This window comes from Calonectris borealis, chromosome 14 (genome assembly GCF_964195595.1).
Source record: "Calonectris borealis chromosome 14, bCalBor7.hap1.2, whole genome shotgun sequence".
Taxonomy (NCBI): domain Eukaryota; kingdom Metazoa; phylum Chordata; class Aves; order Procellariiformes; family Procellariidae; genus Calonectris; species Calonectris borealis.
This window is the reverse complement of record NC_134325.1, coordinates 17,932,844-17,957,973: the sequence shown is the minus strand read 5'-3', so window position 1 is coordinate 17,957,973 and position 25,130 is coordinate 17,932,844. Positions and strand designations below refer to the sequence as shown.

The 25,130-nt window shown below is 41.4% G+C and overlaps 2 protein-coding genes across 11 annotated transcripts in view; both read left to right on the top strand.

Annotated features, from left to right (window-relative positions):
- Positions 1–722: 722 nt before the first annotated feature.
- On the top strand, positions 723–4,784 carry FGF19 (fibroblast growth factor 19). Its single transcript, XM_075162797.1, has 3 exons — positions 723–957; positions 1,043–1,146; positions 4,452–4,784. The coding sequence occupies exons 1-3, from the start codon at positions 723–725 to the stop codon at positions 4,782–4,784; spliced, it is 672 nt and encodes a 223-aa protein (XP_075018898.1).
- A 5,542-nt stretch (positions 4,785–10,326) lies between these two features.
- Positions 10,327–25,130, top strand: part of LTO1 (LTO1 maturation factor of ABCE1) — a 32,529-nt gene continuing 17,725 nt past the window's right edge. For 7 of the 10 annotated variants that reach the window (XR_012675775.1, XR_012675774.1, XR_012675777.1 and 4 more), the window contains exons 1-4: positions 10,330–10,564; positions 11,165–11,270; positions 14,363–14,433; positions 15,432–15,549. Coding sequence is in view for 6 of the 10 variants with exons in the window: in XM_075163347.1 (XP_075019448.1) it covers positions 10,506–10,564; positions 11,165–11,270; positions 14,363–14,433; positions 15,432–15,549 (354 nt within the window). In the remaining 4 variants the exon portion in view is untranslated. Of the gene's footprint in view, positions 10,565–11,164; positions 11,271–14,362; positions 14,434–15,431; positions 15,550–15,876; positions 20,543–25,130 lie in introns of those variants that run through there. The other 3 variants (XM_075163344.1, XM_075163342.1, XM_075163348.1) reach the window with 3 other exon arrangements.

Genomic DNA, 25,130 nt, shown 5'->3' with positions numbered 1-25,130 from the left:
TTGCGGCCCCCGGGCAGGGGCTATGCGGCGGGGCCGGGGAGCTGCAGCGGTGCCGGGTCCTGCCCTGGCCTGCCTGAGGCTGCTTTCCCTTAGCGACGTTTAAAAAGCATTCCCCGAAAGCGAAATTTGTTGCTGAAAAGGGAAATAAAGGATGGGCGAGCGCTAAGGCAGGAGCTGAGCTGCGGCGGTGGGCGAGGGCAGCCTCACCCCCGGCTCGGCTCCCTCACCTCCGCACCGCCTCTGGATGGGGTTTGATTTACACACGCCCACCCCCGGGCCCCTTCCCGGCGCTCACATCGGGGCAGGGGCTGCGGGACCGTCAGCGCCGCCCGGCCCGGCCCGGCCCCTCGGGGCAGCCGCGACCGCGGGGGTCCGGCCCCGGCCCGACGGGGAGAGGCGCGGCCGGAGACTCAAAGCGATGGGGAAAGCTCGGAGGTGCGGATGGGGAGGGAGCGACTTCAGGGTGTCCCCTGCGAAATGATGTCATCCGATCAATATTTTCGGGGGGAGTGACCGATCCGACCAATTCCCGCTATGAAATGGGCTCTATATTGGAGCTGGATGCAGCCGAATCGATCGGGCTGATAACGCAGAGCTATAAAAGGCCGGGGGGCTGGCTTCGCCCGCGCTACATCCCCGAGGGCAGCCAGCGCAGACAGCGCCCGGCCGCCCCTCCGCGCCCCTTCGCGCCCCTCCGCGCCGCTCCGCGCCCCTCCCGCGGCATGGGGCCGCGCCCCGCCGCCCGCCCCGCCGCCCTGGCGCTGCTGGGTCTCGCCACCGCCGCCGCCGCCGTGTCTCTGCCGCTGCCCGACGCCGGTCCGCACGTTAACTACGGTTGGGGGGAACCGATCCGGCTGCGGCACCTCTACACCGCCAGCAAGCACGGGCTCTTCAGCTGCTTCCTGCGGATCGGGGGCGACGGCCGGGTGGACGCTGCCGGTAGCCAGAGCCCGCAGAGTGAGTACCGGCGGTGGCGGAGCGGAGCGGAACGGGACGGGACGGGGCCGCGGGGCTAACGCCGCTCTTCCCTCTGCCCCCGCAGGTCTGCTGGAGATCCGCGCCGTGGCCGTGCGCACCGTGGCCATCAAGGGCGTGCGGAGCTCCCGTTACCTCTGCATGGACGAGGCGGGGCGGCTGTACGGCCAGGTGAGCTGCGACGCCCCCGCACCCCGCACCCCGGTCCCGGCGGCTCTGCCCCGGGCTCGCCTTTCCCGAGGGAGCTTTCCACCCCGGCCGCCGCGCTGAAACGGCAGGCGAGACCAAAGGGCTGACTTTTCTTTTTTTTTTTTTTTTTTTTAATCGCTGCGGTTGGTCATGGGTTAACAAAGCTTTCAGGTCCCCACCTCAACCCCCCCCATCCCCCCTTTTCTCTGTAGGACCGGTGATTCTTGTCACTGGAAAGGCCGTGAGGATTATTAGAAGGCAGCAAGGAAAGATCATTTAGAAAGCAAAGTATGTATTGCACGTCCCCTGCCAAAATATACTCAAAATACAGTCCGGGGCAAAATTGCGTTTATGTTTAAAAAACCTCATCGGTTGGTGGCTGCGTTTCTGCCGCAGAAATAAGTCACGCCATAGAATTTGAATAATTTCTCACTGTTCAGGTCAGGTATTCTGAAAAAAACAAAACCCAAGATTACTCCTTTGGAAAGGAGATGCAGCCAGATGGCTCCAGGCATACAAGTCCCAGAAACAGGGGATCGCCATCTCTTAGGTGGTGCCAAACAGAAACAGGATTTTGAGGGGAAGGACTCTTCTCCACTGACTGCTTCTGACCTGTGATAGCAGCACACCTGTGGGACTCCAAGAGGTTGGGGAGTTGAGTGACCCGCTGACACCACTTGGTTAGGTCATGCTTTTTCCCTAGGTACGTCAGCTTATCAGCTAGTCATTATCAGCGATATAAACTTGTTTTTTAAGCCACACGAATAAGTTGCCAACTCTAGAATTTGAAGGGTAAGATTCAGATTCAGTCTGTGTGTAACTGCTTTACGGGAGCCTGAGCTTCACAGAGCAATGGCTTTTTATTATGCCATAGTAAAGATACAGCTTGATTCTGCTTTGATTACCCTGGCAAAATTTCTGCTGATTTCAATCGGGCAAGAACTTGGCCCATTGTCAAAACTCCTAGTATCTTTAATAAGGGCAATACTGATGTAGTGATGTTTTTGAATGCATATATAACATAGGATTAAGCCTTTCTTTCTAAATTTCCTTGCTTTTCTGAGCTAGAATCAATCGATGCCGTGATAAGGTGCATAGGTTCAGATGATATGGTAGGTCAATTATTAGCTTAATGTTTTAATGTATATCCAAAGCAAAATGATCAATGAAAACAAAGCAGAGCCTGAATCCTGCTCCCATCGGAGCTGCTGGCTAGACTTTAGCGGTCACAGAACTTTAAAATAGCTTTCATATAACACCGTTTTGAAGGCATATGCGTATACCTTGACTGAGATTGGGTTTGCTGGTATATAGTATTAATTGCAGGGTTTTTTTTCTGAAAATACAATGGCATGTAGCCATGCTGTTGCATCTGTATGTTGCGGACACCTGCTGTCACCTCTCTGCTAACAGCCCGGGCAGGCAGCTCTGCAGGCAGTTCTTTGCCTTATCAGCGCTACGCTCAGGAGTGGAAGAATGAAAGGGCAAACACGGTGTCTGGAGGCTGAACTCGGCAACCACTTGCACTCCTGAAACATGCCCTTTTTTAACACTGGAAAATTGATGACTATGGTTGATTTTTGAATACGCAGTGAGCTGCAGTCTGTATTTTAGGGGGAAATCGTGTAACTGCTGAACATAATGACATACTATAGATTCCTCCTGTGAAAAAAATAATCTGGAAATACTTAAAGTGCGTTTGGTACTTGTTTAAAAAAATACACTAGCGACAATCCCAATGAAATGAAGAGGGAATGATATAGTTGAGACATGGGGAGCGCAATCAATAACTGTTATTTGCAATGTGCACTTGCTCAAGAAGCTTTTTTATTTCATCATCCTTGTCAGCAAGGCTGAGCACTTATAGAAATAAAGACAGCTAACAATTCAGCCACAAATTTGTATCACATACACATATTTTTCTGAGATATAATATGTGTAGAAGGATAAATATTGCACAACTTTATTTGGAGAAAGCACCTTTTTTAAAATTACATGATTAGTTTAAAAAGTGCTTTTAAAAAATAACCAAACGCATGCACTTAATTGTACTCCATATTATTGAAGGTCTTTGAGAAAGAACTGAAGAGTATCAAATATGCTCTCTATTCAGACAGGCAGAGCATTCCTGTGACGACACTTTTATCACTGCAGACTGAGACATAATCAGCAATTGTCTTTTATTGACCGTGAGTTCAATCACCTGTAGTGGCTGAGCCTGAAATAGCACCGGAGTTGTAAGAAATACAGTGCTTGTGTAAGGATCTGGAAAGGTCTGACCTGGTGATACAAAATCCTAATATACTATCTGTACAGTATATCACAAATGTAATTCTACAAATTCATACCTAAGAAAATACATTCTTCTATACAAAATCTTAACTTGCGCTGTTATTAATTTGACAGTTCTAACTAATATCTAGTGAGCAAATAACACTGTGTTGAGTGGTCTTGTGTAATTTCAGCAAATGCTGAGTAAAAAAAAAAAGGGAATTACCTTTTTAGTATTGTTTTACTGATTGGCCATGATTGCGTAAGCACTGTCTTTGGCAGCGCTGCCTTTCTACAGACCGGATCCTGAAGCCCTTATACAGACAAATCTGTAACAGAGCTGAGGGTTGTTGGGTTAGGTCTCATGACTGCAGTTAAGTACTGTCAGCAATTAAGGACAGTTTATCTAAATGAGCACTGCCGTCTGAGATTCTTTTTCCCTGTGCTCAGGACAGGATAGGTGTGGTAGTTGTGGAAAAGTACACTTCCAGGATTCAATGGGTTTAATTCCATTCTTATTCAATTATTTAATGTGATGGACGTGCATTAACTTCATGAGTTCTGGATTAGGTCTTTTAACGGCCTCATAACCCAAAATGCATACTATGTGCCACGCAGGGACCTATAGTTAAAATAGAATAGAATAGAATAGAATAATTTCAGTTGGAAGAGACCTACAACAATCATCTAGTCCAACTGCCTGACCACTTTAGGGTGCTTCAGGGCACTTCATCTCGGTGGCTGTGGTCCATCACTGAAAGAGCAGTCACCAGAGCAATGGGTCCCACCTGCATCCCTGCAGCAGCCAGGCAGAGAGGCAGCGGGCAGCTCATCAGCATGGATCTGGCAGTGGGGTCTGCAAGGTGCACCAAATTGGGGCACCCATGAGAAGCCAGAGGGACACCCCCGCTGACAGCAGAGGGAGAAGGGCTGGTCGCATCCAAGGTTTCTGTTGTGGTTGAATACAGTGAGTCTGGTGGGTGTATTTGTAATTCTCGTTACTCCTTGCTGTTCAGCTCAGGTATTCCACCGAGGATTGTTCCTTTGAAGAGGAGATTCGTCCAGACGGCTACAATGTATATAAATCAAAAAAATACGGAATATCGGTGTCTTTGAGTAGTGCCAAGCAAAGACAGCAGTTCAAAGGAAAAGATTTTCTTCCACTATCTCACTTCTTACCTATGATCAACACTGTGCCCGTGGAGTCTACAGACTTTGGTGAATACGGTGATTACAGCCAGGCCTTCGAACCAGAGGTGTACTCCTCGCCTCTCGAAACGGACAGCATGGACCCCTTTGGCATCACCTCCAAACTGTCGCCGGTGAAGAGCCCCAGCTTTCAGAAATGACTCTGATCACACACACGTGTTTTTAAAGAAATATTGCAGAATACTGCAGGTTTTTTAGCTTTTCACGTAGTGGTATTTCGAACTTTTTTGTGTATTTCAGTACGGAGCCAGCCTTTTCCTTGCCATGTGTTGTACCTGTAAGAGATGAGTGCCCAGAGGCTATTCTGTAGTCTAAAGAATTGCCTAGCCATAGTTTTATTTGGAAAAGGATTAAATAAGAAAAGCTTAACAGCTTCATCAGAGTTCCTCCTTTACTGTGGTGATGATAAAATAATTGTAATTTTTCTACACCAAATTCATTACCACGTATCTTCACCTGTTATTTCTGCTCACAGGAAAAAAATGCAGAAAACCTTTTTTCCAGTCACAGGGAGGTTAATGATCTCTTAGCTTCAGAGGTCTTAAGGACAAACATTTGGAACACAACACGATTAAGGAAAACCTAGCAAATGTGGTTACGTGAACTAGAGTTAATGCTGTTTCTTGAAAAGCTGCTGACAACATTCTGGGAAAACTTTCTATTGAAAGCATACCACTGAAAAAACAATTCTGCTTGTATATTGTGCTTTTGCTTCCCTTAGGAAATAAGAGAAGAAAGGGAAAAATTTCTTCCTTCCCTTATTGCTGAAGGGTACTTTGGAAAACTGGATCTTTGATTTCTTTTAAAGGCTAATTTATGTTCACTGTGGGATCAGCATCATCCACCGGAGAGTTCTCATTAACACTAGTGAGAATTCAGTGTGTGGTTGGAAGAGTGCACAGAACTAGCATTGATGTTCATCAGGTAGGGAAAGAGCAGTTCAAATTAGTGTTTAAATTAAGGTTCTGTTGTATATAAGCATGCATGTCATTAGCAAACAGAGAGAAAGACTGAAAATGGATGATGTATAGGTCAAATCAATTGCAAAACAGGTTTTTGTGTTTAACCTTTAACCATCAGCAATTCTTTCAAGTCCCTTCCAGGCTTGATTCTGCATCTGTGGGAATCAGTGGAGAGACAGTTTAGTGACTTCAATGCCGCAGAACTGGGTCAGCCCCGCCGTTCTTCTTGCAGGGGGGGATTATGAGTACCTCGTGGCCAAAACGCGGATGTCTGATGTCTTCAGTTCTGTTCTCCCCTTGTAACAATTTGACGAAGGAATAACCAAGGTGAAACCAAAGAAAAAAAGAAAAAAAGAAAAGCAATGTGAGAAAAGGGTTCAGGGATTCTACTTGTTTCCAAAGGTTCATTTATAATAGAGATTTCTATACAAAAAAGCTCTACTGGAAATACTGGTGTTCTTCTGACCTAGCACTTCATTGCCAATGCAATATTTATAATTAATTTATTGAATACATACATCTGTTTATTTTGTTACTGTTATTTATGCTCAAAATTCTATTTATATACTCTTGAAGGTGGGTTTTTTAGTTGTAACAAATTTTGTGAAGTTTTGTAATCATGAAATTTTAGCAAACGATAGCTTTTTAAATTTCTGTGCATTATCAGTAGTGTAATGTGTACATTTGCAATAAAAAAAAAATCATCTTCAACACAAAAATCTGGCTGACTCTTTTGTCACTCCTTTAGTCTAGAGACTTCACGGAGCGTTAGCAAACCGTGGCATCTGGCTCCGCAGCAGCCGTGTGAAGATGGAGTCCCTTGTGAAGGTGATGTAGTTGGGGTACAACAGACAAGGACACCGAGAGACAAAGGGGTTTTCCCAAAACTGGGCAGTGAATGCCGAGGCTGGAATTCAAGCCTTTCTGCTGCCAGTTACTGATGAGTTCCACGTGAAATAGCAAGTCTAAGTCTCTCTGTTACGGAAGAGTTTTGGAAACAGCTCATTAAATTTTGACCTTGGGATATGTGAAGGTCACTCCATCTGGTCCTAAGTTATTATTCTCTTAATACAATAAATGAGTGAAGCTCAGTTTTAAGCTGTGTGAGTGTGTCCTGATGTTTTCCTCCCATTCTTCATCATTCAATCAAGAATAGCATAATAGAATCATTTAGGTTGGAAAAGACCCTTAAGATCAAGTCCAACCGTTAACCTGGCACTGCCAAGTCCACCACTAAACCATGTCCCTAAGCGCCACATCTACTCACCTCTTAAATGCCCCAGGGATGGTGACTCAACCACTTCCCTGGGCAGCCTTTTCCAATGCTTGACAACCCTTTTGGTGAAGACATTTTTCCTAATGTCCAATCTAAATCTCCCTTGGTGCAACTTGAGGCCATTTCTTCTCGTCCTATCGCCTGTTACTTGGGAGAAGAGACCAACCCCCACCTCGCTACAACCTCCTTTCAGGTAGTTGTAGATCTAGGCTGGCAAGTGCTGCCTGTAGACACCATCAGTTATGCTTCGTCTGCAATAACGCAGTCATGGATTTGCATCTATTCTATACACCATCCCTTTCATACTCCATTTAAACCCTGCTGTTCACGCTGCTCACAGCCTTCGAGGTGCCGCACACTGAAAGGAGAACTAACCCCCAGCTGCTCGGAGGCGGTGATTCCCGGGGGAGATGGAAAAAATCCCTATCAGGTGTGGTTTCTCTTATTCTTCTCTAGCTGCGCAAAATTGAGCTGCAAAATGCAAAAAATCCTGTGGGTGGAAGGCTGCTCCCTTTTAAAAATGGGAACCGTACTCAACAGTGCAGCCAGGGAGAAAACCGGTTATTTTTGCCTGAAAAAGATGTCGATTTCTGGCAGGAAAAGAGACTGAACATTTCCGTTTGGAAATGCTGTGAGTCACAGGAATTGCAGATTTCTGGGCTGGCAAACATCTCCCATGGTGTTTCCCATTCTCCTTTGTGCTGAGCCACTGCCACACATCCGGAGGGTTCCCGCTCCTCATGTACTGGGAGATGTAGTCCTGATTTTCAAGTTGTTTTATTCCAAAAGTTTTCAGGCTTGGGGCATTCTGTTTTTCTGGTTTTTATTTCCAGTTTTGATCAGACACTATATTTTCTTTGAACATTAGATAACGTTCAAGAACCTTTTTGTAAAAAATAAAAAAAACAGAAAACAAAATAAAACTTTTAAAGCTTGGTCAAAACCATCCACTTTTACTTTTCTGCTGAAAAAAATGCACAGTTTTGATGGGAAACACAGCAAATAACAGAGTTCAGAGGGTACACTGTTTAATTTAACCAGTGAGAGATTTTTTAAGTAGATGTAACATCGTTGTTCGTGAATATTGCTCAAGAGCACAAAGAGGAGCAACCTTACATTTGCGAACAGCATCTTCAGCTCTCCAGTGACCCTACTTGCTGACACCTTCGGATTTGCATCTTCCACCAGCAGCACAATGTTTCTTACTGCAACAGCGTGGTTAGAGGTTGGTTCAATATTTATTCAGACGGAGGGAAGAATGCCAGGAGCTAAATTACCCACACCGCTTCCTGGAGCACTTTAGTTTTCCTTGGAGGTTTCCCATCCAAGCTCTGACCAGACCTGGCTATTTTGCTTATAAAATCTGACAAGATCACAGCTTGAGGTGGAAGGATTACTGGAAAATGCTTTCCCTACCATCAGACACCTGACTCGGTCAGGAACTTGGTGTGCAAAACCTCGAAACACCATTGCCTTTGGTTCTGTGGGAATGTAAACACCACCACCACCATTCACCATATACGTCCCGGTTGATCATAGTTTCTCAAAGACAGTAGGACAATTGCAGTGCTTTCATTTGCAATAGTACATTTTACAGCCCTAAAAGGTTTTTAAAGGTCAGGTGTCAAATGTCTCCTTGTGAAGTCTCAGTTAGAAGCTATGATGTGCAAATACGAGTTGTTAGAGTAGTGGGAAGTCTGTAGAAAGGAGATACTGGGCATCTCCATTTCCACTTTGGGGAAATGTAAAAAGCTATAAATCTTTTATTCAAGAGCCATAACATCAACTTTACCTCTGCTCAAAGCACTGAAACTATGTTCGTGGAAAATTTGGGACTGCTCTTTCTACTCTGCCAGTGTACTTTGTATATGAATGGAGAATGACACGATAAATGAAATAAATGTACTTTCTTTCCTCAAAAATGTATGGAAGCCAACCCTCCTTTTGGACAGCTTCACACGCGGTGAAAGCAGAGATGCGTTTCCTTTGGAAGCGAATGGGAGTGCCAAAATGACATCATTAAGACTCTGAATTCGGGGTGAATTTATGACAGCCCAGGAACACAGCAAGTTTATCAGGAACCCTGTTGGATGAGACTGATTGTTGAAGGCAAGTAAGAATGCCCCAAAATGAGACCAGTGTTTTGTAGTCTTCTTGCCAGGACATGATTATATTTTCAGCGTTTTTCATCAATTGCACTACCTACTGAGATCAAAGAACTCGTTTTTCATTAACTTCCAAAGCACGATTTAAATTGTAGCTATTAGCTTAGAGGAAACCTTCAAAGACACCTGATATTTCCACAGACATCAGTGAACAATATGTGTTTGCTTGTGATTGTGTGGTTGTAGAGCAGGTAGGTATTCACACCTGGCAAACCTTCAGTGATTTCATGTGAGATCCAGTGATATCTACACTTTAAATTAATGCAGAAAACGAGCTGGCCGACTGACTACAGTCGCTCTATTTAAATTGGTATAGCCTGCTGCGATGGAGCATTTTTAATGAACTGTGATTGCTGCATCTGGTTAGCTAAACCTTTAGTAGCATGACTTTATTTTCATTCTAATGTAGTTTTATTTTTTCTCTAGACCCATCTCGGGATTTTAAAGCTGTCTTTTCGAGTCCTCTGCCCCCCTGTGTTTGATTCGGAGGATAACAGACCCCCTGTACCCCTATTTGGATTGGCAGACTACTTGGTGTGCCCAGAGCCACATTTTCATTAAGTATCTGGAAAACAACAGTATAAGTTAACATTAAAATAAATGCTTATGAATAAGTATAAATGCTTTGTTTTACCAGTGTTGATCTGTAATAACAAATAAACGTTTTAACAAAGCAGTCTAGAATGGCACACTAAAGATTGGTTTGAGAATTTACATCAAAAATATTTACATTTTGGGTAACACATCAGAAATACACTCCTTCAAATCAGAAACGCAAAGCTGGCTTGTATCGGAGCCCAGGGCTTGGGGGGCTGGAAACGAGCCGCTCCTCGCACCCCGCCGTCGTGTGCACGAACCGCCAGCTGGGCTGACTGCTGAGCGAGCACAGAACGAAGGGCAAGAAATCAGCCAAAAGAATTCATCGTCCATCTTTTTTTTTTCCCGGAACCGCAACTCCTGAGAGTTTCATGGGAAAAAGACCAAAACCGATCCTTTCACTGTTGCTGCTACTTTTTGCCCGTCCCACCTCCCGCTCACGATTCCCGCCGGGGCGCTGAGGCTTCCCTACAGCTACGCCAGCCCCCAGCCGCACCAGCGCCGGGCTCGCTGGCGGAGGGGACCGGGGGCGACCCCGGTGCCCCGGACCCGCTGCGGGACCCCCCCACCCCCGGACCCCCCGGATCCCCCGGACCCCCCGGATCCCGGCGGCGCTCGCGCGCCCCCTCGTGCGCGCGGCGGGGCGAGGGGCGGGGCGAGGCACGAGGAGGCGGGGCCATTGCCTCCTCGGGTCCCGCCCCCTCCCTGCGCCAGGCCCGGCCAAGGGGGGCGGAGGGGGGCTTGCGCGCCTGCGCACTGGCACCACGCCGGCCGCGGCCCCTGCGGCTTGCCGTCTTTTCCCGGCATGCCGAGCGGGTGGGCGTGCCCGGAGCGGAGCCGCCGTCGGGCTTTGGCGGAGCGATGGCGGGCGCGTCTCCGGGCTCGGACATGTTTGATGAGATCGTGATGGCCGAGGATAGGTGGGGCTGGTGGGGGAGCCTGGACGGGCGCCCGGGGACCTTGGGGATTAGGCGGGGCCGGAGCGGGACTCCTCGCTAGCCGGGGGTAACGGTGGGCCCGGGGGGAGGAAGGCGAGCCCTGGGCTTGGGCCTGGGCCCGCGCCTGGGCCTGGGCTTCCACAGCCGGCAGTAGGGGCTGAGAAGGAAAAAGTGAGGGGCGAAGGGCGGGTAATGAGCCCGGGGAAGGGGCGAGGAAGGAGAAGGGCGGGGGAAATTCTCTTCGCTCTTGCTGAGCGACCGACCTGCTCCATCTTGGCTCTTCCACCGTGTGGAAACTTAACCCGGAGTTGTGAGCTTGTAGTTAGCTGTGTTATTCTGGTGAAAGTACTGGATTGCAGAGTGAGTTGTTCTTGGCAAATTGTTATAAACTTGTTTGAAGAAGTCACAGTGTTCATAATTGCAGCTTAATTTAAATCAGAGTTATGTGATATTTTTAAATATGATCAGTTGCATTTCTGAGATGATACAGCATGTTTTTGTTCCTGTGGGTTGCTTGTATGTAGCGTGGGTTTGATATGAAATGAAAATAGGTGCTAAAAAATTATTCTTCTGTCTTTACAGGTTTCATGGTGAGGGGTATCAGGAGGGGTACGCTGAAGGCAGTCACGTTGGAGTTGTTGAGGGAAGGAGGTACGGATCGCTCCATGGTGCCAAGATTGGGTCTGAGGTAAATGGGGAAATATGTCAGAATTGCAGTGTTTTTGTCATTAGAAAATTATTGTGAATCAGAAACTGTTGGGCAAAGCCCGATATATTGGTATTCTGAGGCCTGCTATGTTATAGTGCTTTTCATGTGTCCAGGAGGGCCCATAAAACTAGTTTAAAGGTGGTATTTTGATTTGAACATTTAAATAGGTGGTTTGGTGTTTTCTGAGTTTATTTGCTCTATGAGGTTTTGGTTACATTTTTTTCTGAAAGGGAGGATAAGAAGAGACAAATAAAATCAAACAAGCTTGCTCAGAAAAAATGATGATGGGCTGTACGTTTATTTTTGTAACCCAAAGTTGTGGATAAGGCCCCCCTGTACCATCTTTTGTGGCTCAGATTAGGGAAAAACATGGAACATTGAGACCTCTTGGGTAGAGAACCGTAAAGGGGCAATTCTGGGTGTCTCTGTTGCACTCTTTGTTATTTCTAATACTGGGAGAGTTTGTTGGTTGAGGCCCTGTTGTTCTTTAGTACATGGAGTCAGTTCTGTGTGTTGGCACACTCACACAGTGGCATACCTGAATCAATAAGTCTTCCTAGAAGTGAAAGGACTGGAGAGTGGTGGTGGGGCACCTTAACTTGTCTCATATGTCCAGCTCAAGTTTATCATAACACAGAGTGTGTTCAGTGCTGTACAATGTAGTTACAGTATTTTTGGACCTGAACTGGACTTTTTTCAGCTTTGATGGGAAGCTGTACTACAGGATTCATGGCAGGCCTTGTTTCAAGTACGGCGCCATAAATCTAAATCTATTCGATCTATTGAAGCTCTTTGGGTAATTTGGCAATTTGCCCTTTTGATATTTTCAGGTTTCAGAAAGTTAATTTCCTACAGAAAGAACAGTAGCAATGGTATTGATCCATTTTGAAGTAGAAAAGGTAAACTGTCAAATTCTGAAAGGATGGTTATCGTAAAATTTTGGTTTGCATTTGGGTGTGATACAGAGATGTACAGCGATGAAATATTTTCCTACTTACGCTACAACTGTGTAGTTCCAAGATGAGAATGTTAAACAGCAGCTTCCAAAGCTGGATAGTTTTATACAAAATGGTCCTAGACAGACCATAATAGAGAAGTGCTCTAATCTGTTTATATTGGGGAAGCTGCAGACGACAGTAGGATTGTAGACAGCGAGTCATGTGAAATGAGAGGAAGCGTGACTTGGGTAATCTTAGACCTGTCAGCCTATTTTGTGTCTGGGGCAAAATTATGATGCTGATTTGATACTGGCCTTACTTTAAATCTCTATCAAGCAAGACGTTATAATTAAAGTGTGTCTGGTTTTGGGCACGTCCTTCAGGCAGGCTTAGACACAGTATCTACCTGGGCTCAGGCAGAAGATTGGCACTGCAGCCCTGTGGTAGAACAGTGCTAATTAAGCTGAGAAGTCTGCGACTAACTGTCCAGGGGCCAGGTGTGTTTTACCATGGTAGCTTGTGTTTACAGCAATGGTAACTGCTGTATCTGTCAGTTGTCTCCATTTACCTTGGGTCTCTAAGCAGTTTTGGGCCGTGCAAATTAAATTGCTGTCAACGAAAAATTAACTGGAAGCCTCACTTCAAATATGCATGAGCGTATTAATGGGATGTTAAGTCCCAAACCCATGTTTGGGCCTTAAAAAGAACTTCCACTGTGTACTTGAACAAACGTAACTAGCGGAAAACTGGAACTACCAAACACTCCCACTCTACTCTGAAGAGGTTTGCAGGCCACAGAAGCTTACAAGTCCAACAATGTTTTGTAAGTTTAAATGACAGGTGTACGCCCATGCACACGTGTGGACCGAAGTAGGATTAGGCTGTAATTTTGGACTTAATTTCTCAAGGTCAGCTAACTTTTGTTGCAGGTGTCTGCATTGCTTTTCTATGAATGCTAAGTCACTTTTGAAAGGGACTCCAGCCGACTTACCCAGTTGGTGCATTGAAGAACTTATCTATGTTCCTATTTCATTTAGTGTCCAAAGTTGTAGTGAAATGCTTCTCTCTGATTCCATGCTACCCTCTTGAGTTAGACTGGTAAAATTGTTTGTGTGTTAACTTAGAAAAAAGTGTGGTTTCGTCTTTGGTTGACTCGGTAGCTCCCTCAGTCCAGCTGGTACACCTTTTTGTAGGGCTGCGCGTGGGCTGCTTAAACTGACAGTGCTGCAAAAACAAATACTTACCAAAACATCTTAAACAGGTTGTTTTCTAACTGTCTCCCCACTACCATACTTTAATAAATTTGAGGGTTCAAAACATATAAAGTATGGCTAGTGTTTTGCAGAATTGCTTTTTATGCTGCATTTTAAATATTTTGTCCTCTGATGCTAAACAGATTCTTACAAGAAGTTTTCTGACTCTTGTACTGTGTAACACAGATAGCCCTCATTTATCCTACCCTAATTTACTGAATTTTCTGGTGTAGAAACATATTTTTATTTCCAGTGATTTGTTTCTGTTGTGGTTTAACTCGGCAGGCAGCTAAACACCACACAGCCAGTGGGATGGGGGAGAGAATCGGGGAAAAAAAAAAGTAAAATTCCTGGGTTGAGATAAAGAGAGTTTAATAGGACAGAAAAGGAAGGGAAAATAATAATAATAATGATAAAAGAGTATACAAAATAAGAGATGCACAGTGCAGTTACTCACCACCTGCCGATCGATGCCCAGCCAGTTCCCGAGCAGCAGTCGCCACCCCCTGGCCAATTCCCCCAGTTTATATACTGAGCATGACGTCATATAGTATGGAATATCCGTTTGGCCGGTTTGGGTCAGCTGGCCGCTGTGCCCCCTCCCAGCTTCTCACTGGCAGGCATGAGAAGCTGAAAAATCCTTGACTAGTGTAAGCTCTATTTAGCAACACCTAAAACATCAGTGTGTTATCAACATTCTTCTCATATTAAATCCAAAACACAGAACTATACCAGCTACTAGGAAGAAAATTAACTCTATCCCAGCCAAAACCAGGACAGTTGCCTGAAGAATGGGATACAATGTAGTGCTTTATTTTTGTTTGACTATATATACTACATGGTTTTTTTTTTCTCTCATGACATTCTGATAAATTCGCAGATTGGCTGCTATCTTGGGTTTGCACTGACGTGGCAGTGTCTGCTCCAGAAATGCACGGATGAAAAGAACAGGTAAAGTTAAAAAAAAAATTACTGTTCCTTTAATACTGTTTCAAATTATGGTGTCCAGTTTTGCTTCTTCCCCAATACAGAAGAAGTACTGAAAAGCAGAAGAAAGGTGAGCAGAGGGCCACTAGGGTGGTATCATATGCTGGACCGCGTGATACTGAAAAGAGGATAAGGGAACTTGGTTTCTTCAGCCTGGAGAAGAGAAGACAAGGGAGATACCTAGCTGTACCACATAAGGAGAAGTTCTAGATGAGGTGGAGACACGTTCCTTGCAGAAGTGCGCAGTGAAAGGACAATAGGCAACTCTCACAATTTGAAACAAGTTGAGTTCTAATGGGGCATAAAGAGAAAGTCCTTTCCAGTGCAAGCAGCTAAGTGCTGGGACAGGTTGTCCGGAGAGACTCTAGAAGCTCCATCTTTGTAGATTTTCAAAATCTGGTTGGAGATAGCCCTGAGCAACCTTATCTAGCCTTGAAGTTAGTCCAGCTTCTGCAGAAGGTGAACTAGATGACCGCCAGCTGTCCCTTCCAACTTACATTTTTCTATGACTTTCATTCATTTCTCCATAATTTTTTTTTGTCCAGTTTTGATTAATTTATCTGACAGAATTGCCACCATACTGTCAGCCATTTTGATAGTGGTCTGGTAAGCTTTTTTATTGCATTTCTTTATTTCGCTCAGTCATCTAATCAGTATTTCTGAAGATTCTTGAATATTTCTCAACTTTTGGAGGTAAGTTAAAAGGGAAGCCTTAACTTTGTCAGTTGTGCTACAGCTTAATTTCTGATTATGGCTTAAATATGTATCAAATACACCCTCAGTGAGCTAAATGGGAGAAGTTGAATTAAAGAAGGATGGAGGGCAGGGTTCTGTACTCTAAATTATTATATATATAAGTATTAGTATAATTTTCATATTGACGGATTGAAAAAACTTCTGCAGTAGGCTCATTGGTTTTTCTGGTTTGATTTGATTTTTTTTTTTTTTCTCCCCCCTCCTAGCAAAAAGATAAGGGCTCTGGATTCATTAATAGGGATGATTCAGAAATTCCCATATGAAGACCCCACTTACGATAAGCTGCAAGAAGATCTGGGAAAAATCAGAGGAAAATTTAAACAGGTTTGTAGGATTAAGTTGTTATTTTAGCACAAAATGGTATTAATTTCTGGAAATATTTAGTCTCTAAACCTGCTCAAAACACAGTATTTGTGCAGAGCAATTATTTTTCTTCTTTTGCAATCATAGTAAAAATACTTGAAGTGAATTAAGTGAAAATACTTGTTAGTTGAAAATTCCCCAACCAATAGCAAATGCAAAATAAAAGAAAAATATTCTTTAAATAAAAATTGAAAACATTATTTGACAATTAATTACAAGTGGGAGTTTTGTTGAACATTCTTCTTGGAAAATAGATGCTTTGAAACACTTTCGTGTATTCTTTTTTAGGTTTGTTCAATGCTAAATATTCAGTCTGATTTTAGAATCGGTACTGAAAGATCTTCACTAACATTTTGAATATAACAGATGAAGATAAACATGGATGACCAAAGAAGAAACATTAAGAGAACAGATAACTGGAAAAGTGTTTATCTACTCTTATTTTAAACAAAATCAAAATAGTGAAGAGGTGCTAAATATTAAAGGAGAAAGGGAAAACCATTGAACTTGCAATGGTTTGCATTGAACTTCTCATATGTCGTTTAACATTTATTACCTCCAGGTTTTATTTAGGATCGCTGAAACACCAGTGCGTAAACCTGAAATGTTAAACAGAAATAGTCGCTTTAATTCCTCACTAGTCTTGCACTGACAGATTAATTCCTCAAAAGGAAAACGTATGCATTTGTGAAGTTTCCTTATTTAAAGGGTGTACGTTACTTAAAAATCTGTGTATGCAGATCATCCAGTTTACACGATGTGTAAATATTATAGGTGAAGTAAAATATAATCAATTGCCTGCAGACTTTGCAGTAGGAAACAGTTTTGTGCGTAAAGGGTAGAATGACAAATGAAGTCAGAATGCAAAGGAGAAAGTTTAAGATACCTGCTCATAACTCAGAACATGAAATTTGCACTTTCCATGAGTTCTGCAGACTGATGCAGTGTGGGGGAAAAAACCCCACCAAGCCCCCCCAAAAAGCTAGCAATTTAAGTGATCAATAAGTGACTACCAGAAGAGTTGTGATACTGATACTAGTATGTACCTTTTATCGAGGAATAGCTTTTTATTTTCCAGTCGTGAAAATATACTCTTCAGTGTCATTCAAAAAAATGGATGCGGTCAGCTAAATTTATTCAACTATGTTAGTTTAAGAGAAATACAGTCAATTATTTTACCTGAAAAATGGTTTGGATTGGGTTGCTAGGTGTCTTTGCATACCATTTGCAATGCAGTTATATAATGAATATATACTTTCATCAGTTGTAACGGGTGGAGGTCTGACTAAGTCTATATGGCATAGTGTATCTTCATAAAGACAGATTTGACTACCGTGTGTATTGGAAGCAGTGTGCAGGGTAAACTGTCTCAGGTGAAGGACATGTTTTAATACGGCCATATCCTTGAACAGCACTACTTTGTGCCATCTAGGCATCAATTCTGTTTTATTTGTACAGCTTTTTATTACACAAGAAAAGAACAACTTGAATTTTTAAAACGTTCACTGTGTATTCACATCTGGGATATGAAGGACATGCATTCTGCTAAAATTTTTGGATTTTGGACTCTGAAGATAAAAAAATTTTGCTGACTATGGAGGGGGTGATGGGCATATGTATCAATTTACTTCAAAATAATCTTTTACTTTTTGTCTGTTTCCTGAGTATGCAAGTATGCCCATGTCAGAAGCTTTTCTTAATAACTGGTTGCTGGTGTACTTTTTTTTGCTTGTTTAATCGTTTTACATGTGTAAGTGTTCAAACAGCTTTGATACACACAGTGAGTGTCAGGGCCATCTAGTGGAGGAGGGCGTTGTATTGTGTAAGAAACAGATTATAAGGCTTCACAAATATTTATATAGATAGAAGTTGTTAAAATAGAGAGTACAGAACATATGTACGCATGATACAGCTCTTCTAATTACGTGGTGAATGTCTTTGAAATAAAGTAATACTGAGGTAGGATTCATTTGTAGCTTGTTTCCTCATTTGAGGCCTTGGAAGGGACATGACAGCATTGGTGGTCTCTTCATTTAGGGCAGTTTGAGTACAGTTAGCTTTTAATTGTTATGCAGCTAAACCACTGGGAACCAGAACAAGCACCAGACTGCAAGTACCTGAAAAGAGAAGCAAAATAAAATAGCGTACCCTGTAATCTCAATAAATAGATAGGCACAAAACAAAAAGATCGCATACTAGAGAAAAGAAAGCTGCTTTGACTTTATAATCTCTTCAGAGAAATCCACATTTGAAAAAGTTGTCCCTGCATCCACAAACCAGTTTATTTTTGCAAATCAAAGTATTTTACCTGTTTACTTCAAATTAATGAAAGATACTAGATATTCATCTGTGATTAACTTTGACTCAAAATATTTTTTGTTGAAATCAATGAATTATGCTTTAAATAAACTCCTCCTGGATCTTGGTCGAAAAAAGGCAGTTTTGTTGTTCTTCTGAATGATAGTACAAAGAGAAGTAAATGTAGGAGGTCTGAGTATTCATGTTTTAAAATGCAGACTTTTTTGGAATTTTTGTACGGGGTTTACAAAAATGTATGTAAAAGCAAGGGAAGGCATGTGAGAGCTCAAAGTATCTGAAGGATTTGATTAATAGAAATGTATGATATGTAAGTTATATGCCAAGTGCTACTCTAGAGATTGTATTGAAAACAAAATTATTTTTGTTCGACTAAGGAGAGAAGGGATCTTTGCTGATCAAGTGGTCAATGAGTGTTATTTTGAAAATCGGTTTGGTGGCTAATTTTCTTGTATTGCTTTAATTTTATTTATTTATAACAAATTAATATTAGAATAAATTATTATATAAATGTATATGTATATATACATATTTAACTATAAAGATTGTAGCAACCAGGATTTCAAACTGGGATATGCCAGGTTTAGGATTGTCTATTAGGTCTTTAATTTAGCTCCGTATGTGTGTACATAGTGATGGAGTCTCTTATTCCACGAGTCTGTATTTTTCTGACTGTCTTCTGTTTCATTTCTTGTATGGGCCTGATGGTGTTTATTAAATGAGGTATGGTTAAAAATTCTGTTGGATACGTAGTTGTATACTTCCTTCAGTGCCAATCTTTTAAACTGTTCTCTGCGACAGAGTTGAGGGGTTTTCTGAGATGTCCAGGGCTGTAAAGTCTCCACAGCATACTGTAGGGGTATTTTTATACCTTATTTACAGCTAAGGAGTTAAAGCCCAGGTTACGTCAAGAATATTGATTTGCCTTAACCAATGCGAGATGTCTAATGTGACTTGTTCCAAATAATTTTGCATTTTGAGTACTTAAATACTTCAGAATGTGCTTCTTGCCAACATCAAGAGTGGCTGAATACCTAGCTTTTTTGCATGTTTGTATTTCTGCCTGTGTTTCTCATACCAGTCGCGTAGAAAATGAAGATTACAGTTAGCAAACACCTGTGAAAGGTGTGTGCTTAAGCCAACTAGAATGCTACTGGGGAAAAACAAACTTCGAAAACCAGTATTCAATTTTGTGAGATATAAGCATATGGTTTCTTTTCTTTTGACGCCTTTCCTGTTATGTTAACATCTTCCTAAAATCTGTAACAAAGGAAAAGAAATTCTTATAAATGGCTTCATTAGTTTCACACCCTGCTTACTCATCCTGTGTCTTGAATGGTCAGGACTCTGGTGGAAGCAAGTGCTACACTGTAATTAAAGACGCTTTTGGAAGATCTGTGCACAGAGAGGCTGAATAAAGCTGCTGTGGACCACGGCCATTCAAACATTCCCGGTTTGAATGCTTGACTGTGCAACTTAAATATTGCTTTAAAGACTGGGTGGAAAAGATACGGAAAAAAATGCAATCTTGTAGATTATAATATTGGTTATTAATAAAGTGGGACATAGAGATTGTGGCTCTGTGCTGTATTGTCAAACAGGTTTAAAATTTTGCAGAAGTACTTGATCTGTGAAGAACAGTTAAGATAGAAAATTTCTGCTAAAATTATTGAAGTTGCTAAGACTTAAAAATATATTGCTGTATTCACCACCTCTAGTTATGGCTCAGTAGTTAGGGAGGAATGTTTGAAACATTTAGCTTACAAATTTCTGACTTGCCTGGGCTGCGTTCTAGCTTGTTTTGTTTCTTCATGATCATCTCTCAGCAGAAGCTGTAGAATACAGAATTTTATTAAAAGGTGGATACAAAGATAATTACTGCTAATGTACTGAAGTCACTGCAGTCCAGAAGACTTGTAATTTTTCTTTCTACGATATGTGATGAGTACAAGACGTAGTGAGTTTTAAGGCATCAGCAGAGAAAGGTAAATTCTGACTACAGTGAATTAATTCCCTGCAGAATTGCATGCTGATTCAATGCTGTCTTATAGCCATGGGATCATAAACTGCTAATACCAAATCAGCCATCACTAGAACATGTAAATCTGCCTTTGTAGGTTATCTGTGTCATTGTACTACATCAGTACAGTAAAAAAAATAGAATGGAGCTTGTTAAAGCCTCCTAGTAAAATTCATGAATAAAACACTTGTCCATCTTCATTAAGCAGCGTGCATTTGTTGTAAACTGTAATGTGAAGGGGATCAATTTCAGCTTTGAATGAACATCTGTAGTCAACATAAATGGGTGAAATAAATCAAAAAAATCTGGGTATGCAATTGTTCGCATAAAAATCAACCCTGTAGGATTAGTCTGGCTCATTCAATCTTCCTATGTTTTTCTGAAACAAGGTTATGATAATTTACATGTGGATGTGTAAGGAAAGTCTGGCTTCCCAGTTTGGCATGTCTTGTTTGGTTATGTGACTTTTTGATCTGATTGCTATTGAGGTATGAAATATGTAAGCAACAGTATGTTCTAGTATGCACATAGAATATGTGCACTGTGCAAACTCATGTTGCTAGCTTTCTGGATATACGCCATTTAGAGGAAGAAAAATAAAGACTGGTTTAAACACTCTGGTTTTGTAGGATTATTTTTGGTGCGTAAAGTACACATTTTGGTCTATGTCTTTAGGATTTCTGGAAAGGTAGCACATTTTTATTGATTATTTTTAAATAGGTAGATTACATTGAGATAAAATTATGAGTTTTAATTTTTCAGTAGGTCAGTTCCAAAGTTTATAAATATATAGGATTTGGTTTTTGAAGAGATGCAAGAGTGAGTTTGAGCCCTATCATGTATTTATGAATACTTATTTACACTTTGGCTGTAAATACATCTTCCTTTATTGGAACAAAGGGAGATCATCTGTCAAAAGTCTGCCTGCACCCTAATACTCCACAGTGCTTTAGAGTAAGAACTGATACCCTTTTAAGATACATGACTTACCCCACAGAAAGAGATCAAATAATCTGAATTTTTGAAACCCCATAAATCCTGTGCTGTCTACATCTTTCTTGTTCTGTATGCATCCGTTTTTGAGTCCTTCTTGAATGTAAAGTTTTAATACCCATCTCCACATTAAGGTACTACAAGAAAAGAGCATTAAAAATCGAATCTTTTCTTTATAAAAAATCATGCAACTACAGGCCTGGATCTAATATTTATTTATTTACTCACAAGCTGCCAAAGTTGTATATTTTATTAAATACAGCCTTCTGTTTCAAGATCTGATTTAATAATCTTTTAGATTCTTTTCTAGTTTCGTTATCAAATGAAAGTGGATGCCTTCTCCCTAGGTGGGTTGTTTGAACATTTGTGTGTTTTTTTTTTTTATAATGTCCTGTAATTACTCGGCAGTGTTGCATGCTTGAAAGGGAATGCTGGTGATATTAATGTCATTTTCTGGAGAAAAAGGTGTGGGCAAACAAGATGAGGATAAGACTCCTTGTTGGGGTAATTTCTTAAACAATTTCTGCAACGATAGCAGCATGAAGCACTAAACATTTTTGACAAAGTGCTGGTGTTGGTGTGCCTAATGGTCTTAAGGATATAGTTTGAAATTTGCTGGAATATTAGAATTATCTGAAGTCCGTCTGGATTAGAATCTTTATTTCTGATGGGGGTTCGTTCAGGGCACTCCAGGGAAGGTTGTAACAAAGCTGGATCAGGCAGATAGAGCAATGTGTGTGTGATACTATATCTCATCCTGATCATCTTAAAGAGAAGGGCTTTGCTTTGAAACAAACTGAAACATATTTCTACTAACGTTATCATTCTTCATATTCTTGGTGCTACTCAGTATGAATGTTATTGCCTTTTGAATACTGTCCTTACGGCAATGGCTCTGGTCTAATTACAGCCTAAAACTTCAGCTTTCATAGTTTGGCTAGTAACCGTGAAGATTCTCGTTTTACAGTCTGCCAGAGTTGTTTTTTTAATGGATAAAGTTATGACAGTACACGTTACCACAGAAATGTATATAACACCAGAGAAAATGGAGATTTGGGAGGTGTGAAATGAGTTCTGCAGCAAGTTTCCCATTGCAAGTTTTGGTGTCTAGGGTTGACGTTTAAAAGCCAACTAGAGCAATCTGGTACTGAAGCACTTCAGTGTGTCCCAGTGTTTGGAATTGCAGAACCAGCTCAGCCTCTATTGACATTAAAAATAATAATAAAAAAAGCTTTGTGCACTATTTTGAAAGCAGTCTTCTAAGTATATAACTGCGTGCACTCGGACTTGAAAAATATTGGTTTCCTTAGCAGAGACAAGAAGAGAACTTGGAGGTCTTGGATTCTTTGGGATTGTCTAGACCACACTGTGCAATGGGGTGATATCTGGGCTAAAATTAAAGCCAGCTTAATGTAGCAGAAAGAGTATCTCTATTAGAACAAAGCACTGAGCTAGCTGATGTACAATGCTGCTAAATATCCAAATAAGCTCTGTTTTAACACTGCATATACAGTTAGTACATTTGTAGCTAACTTGAATATCTCTTTGGCATCACACTGTGAATATTCCTACCTTAATCACAGGAGTGTTTATTTCTGAAGTGTAATAATTACATTCTTGCAGCATTTTTCAGCCTAAGATTCTTTAAGTACTTTGCAACTTTTGAACATACATATAACTCTACCAAATGATGTAATACTATACGGAAGGAAACATGGTCAGTAAACTTATCTGAAACATGGCTAACATAGGAGACTTTGGAAATTTCTATTAGCATAAAGTAGTACCTGTTTGTTCTCATATGAAATATATGAAAGGTAAAAAAATCAGCCATAGTAACTGCCAGTTAATTCTGAAGTGGCTTCCTATACAATGTTTTTAATTGTTGTATCGTATTTCATATACATATGTAATTGACCAATAATATGGCATTCTGTGTATCTGTTTTTGGCATGGCAAAATTGCCTACAGAAGATTTCTGAATAGGTATAAAAAATAGCATATAGCTTTTGTCTTGAAAAATTAGAAAGCTTGATTGTTGTGCAGAATTTTTGTAGGGTTGGTATCTGAAATAGTGGTATACTGACTGAAAGAACTAATATTTGTTTATAATAAAATTATAAAGAACTGATATTTGTTTATAATAAAATTACTTTTAGCAAAATGTTTAGGCAGGAAGAAGATCGATGATTCAGTCTCTGCATCCCAACTCTGCACTAGACAGAATCAACGTCAGTATTTGTCACTGTCTCTCATTTTTGATTGTTTAGCAGCATATTTTGCTGCTTTATCTCAATGTAATAATAATTACAATTTTTAACCTTCAGCATCTTCAGGATTCTGGGGAATAATCAACACCGTATGGAATCTTTCTTGATTGTAGGAACTGTGAGTCAGCAACCCTTTAATTTTTTTAGTTGCAGCTATTGTTCCAGCAGCAAGCTTTACTGCTATTGTCCACTGTTTGTCCAGCTCACGTTTACTGGACTGTGGGAACGGATTAGGGTTTCATGGCTTTTTTTTCCTTCTTGCATAAACTCTTGATCAAAGACATTCCTTGGATGACAAAACACTGTATACTGTGTCACACAGTCCTGACCAGACTGCACGAACAGTAGTTTAAAAACACATGCCTACATTGTTCTCTAAACTGGCTTTTTTTTTTTTTGCAATGTATGTGCAGACATTGAATTTTTGAGACCCCATTTACCTCCTTTAAAAAACACACATACAGAAGTTATTGTTAATAAGCACTTGACAGCTGCTGAAATACAAGTAAAAAACAAATGACACTTTGAAACTAAAAATCGATATAATAGTGTGTCACTTTTAAGCAGAGCTAGAGGTTATGTCTGCAGTATATTTCCTTCTTGAGGAGACCTTGGGTCGTGGTGCAGTTAGTCAAGTGCACTGTAAACCTAAAACCACGTGGACTTACGGCATCATTTTATGTATGTGTCATATCCAGAACACTTGAGTAAGATGGAGAATGATTTGAGCACAATTTGGGAATTTAAAACCCTGCTTCACCATAGGTATATTGTTAGAACCGCATGTTGAGAATCTGGCTCGTTATAGTTGTATGTCTTGCTCTTCTTTCAAGTTCTCTTATGCAATAAGATGAGGACAAACTTCACAAAAATCCAGTAGCATCATTATTTCTCAAACTAGTGAGAAAGAAACAAATCATGTTAGAGAAAAAAATGGAGAGACTTTTTCAAGGAGCCTTGACTTGTGAAATTCTCCTTCAGCAGAAGCATGGGAGAAGTGGAAGGTGATGCCTGAAGACACGTTAAGCAGAGGGATTTAAAAGTATGGAAGACTATATTTAGGTGATTGGAAAGTTGTTTGAGGATGAGAGAACACTTGTGTTTCCACAAACATGTGAGGCTTTACATATACTTGTTTGACTCTGCCGCACTGTTGAGCACTATATGCAGGAGTGAAGGCAGATGAACTCTTTCACTTAGGTTAGAAAGATATGCTCCATAAGGGAGGAACCTTTCTGATCCTTTGCAGTCCAAGGGTCTCCATGAAAAAAGAAACCTGAATTAATATGTGGCTGATAGATGTATTGTCTAAAAGGAGCAAAGTGGTCATAGTGAATGACTGAAATGGCTACAGAAATACTGAGTCAGAAACATGAAATAAATGTATTATGTTTATAAGAAATAATGTTTACTTTTGAGTAAATAATTGCTGATGCCTCCTGGAAATCTTGGGAGGATGTTACGTCTGCATATAATATTCTTAACAGTATGGTCTTCATATATAAGGTAGCCAGCAACCAAATGTAAAGAACTATTGGCCTGCGGGTGTTCAAGGAGCAAAAAAGCTGTTCAAAAATAATACCCTGTATTCAAACAATCTATAGTGATAAAATCTAATAAAAGGAGAAATAAAACATCAAAAAGCTCAATTGCCCGTTTCAGACAGTTTGCCATCAGAGTAGTGACTTAGGACACTAGGTCACTCGTTCGGTGCTGGCTCAGGTGAGTTGTCGTAATGCTCTAGTGGTGGTTTAGTGGTCGTTGTTAAATGATTTGCCCATCTCAGCCCAGCTCCTTGAAGGCTGGTGCTAATGTTACAAATAACATCCTTACGGTGAGTAACGTGTTCGCTGTTGTAGGAGACGAAGCATTTAATGGAGTATAGCTTGCGGATGGATTAAGACAAGTGTCACAGAGCAGTCGGGTGGGATGGAGGAAATAGC

Coding starts and splice junctions, on each gene's coding strand:
- FGF19 (XM_075162797.1), top strand. CDS start 723: ATGGGGCCGCGCCCCGCCGCCCGCCCCGCCGCCCTGGCGCTGCTGGGT. Junction 958..1,042: donor CGGTAGCCAGAGCCCGCAGA/GTGAGTACCGGC, acceptor CTGCCCCCGCAG/GTCTGCTGGAGATCCGCGCC. Junction 1,147..4,451: donor CGGGGCGGCTGTACGGCCAG/GTGAGCTGCGAC, acceptor CTTGCTGTTCAG/CTCAGGTATTCCACCGAGGA.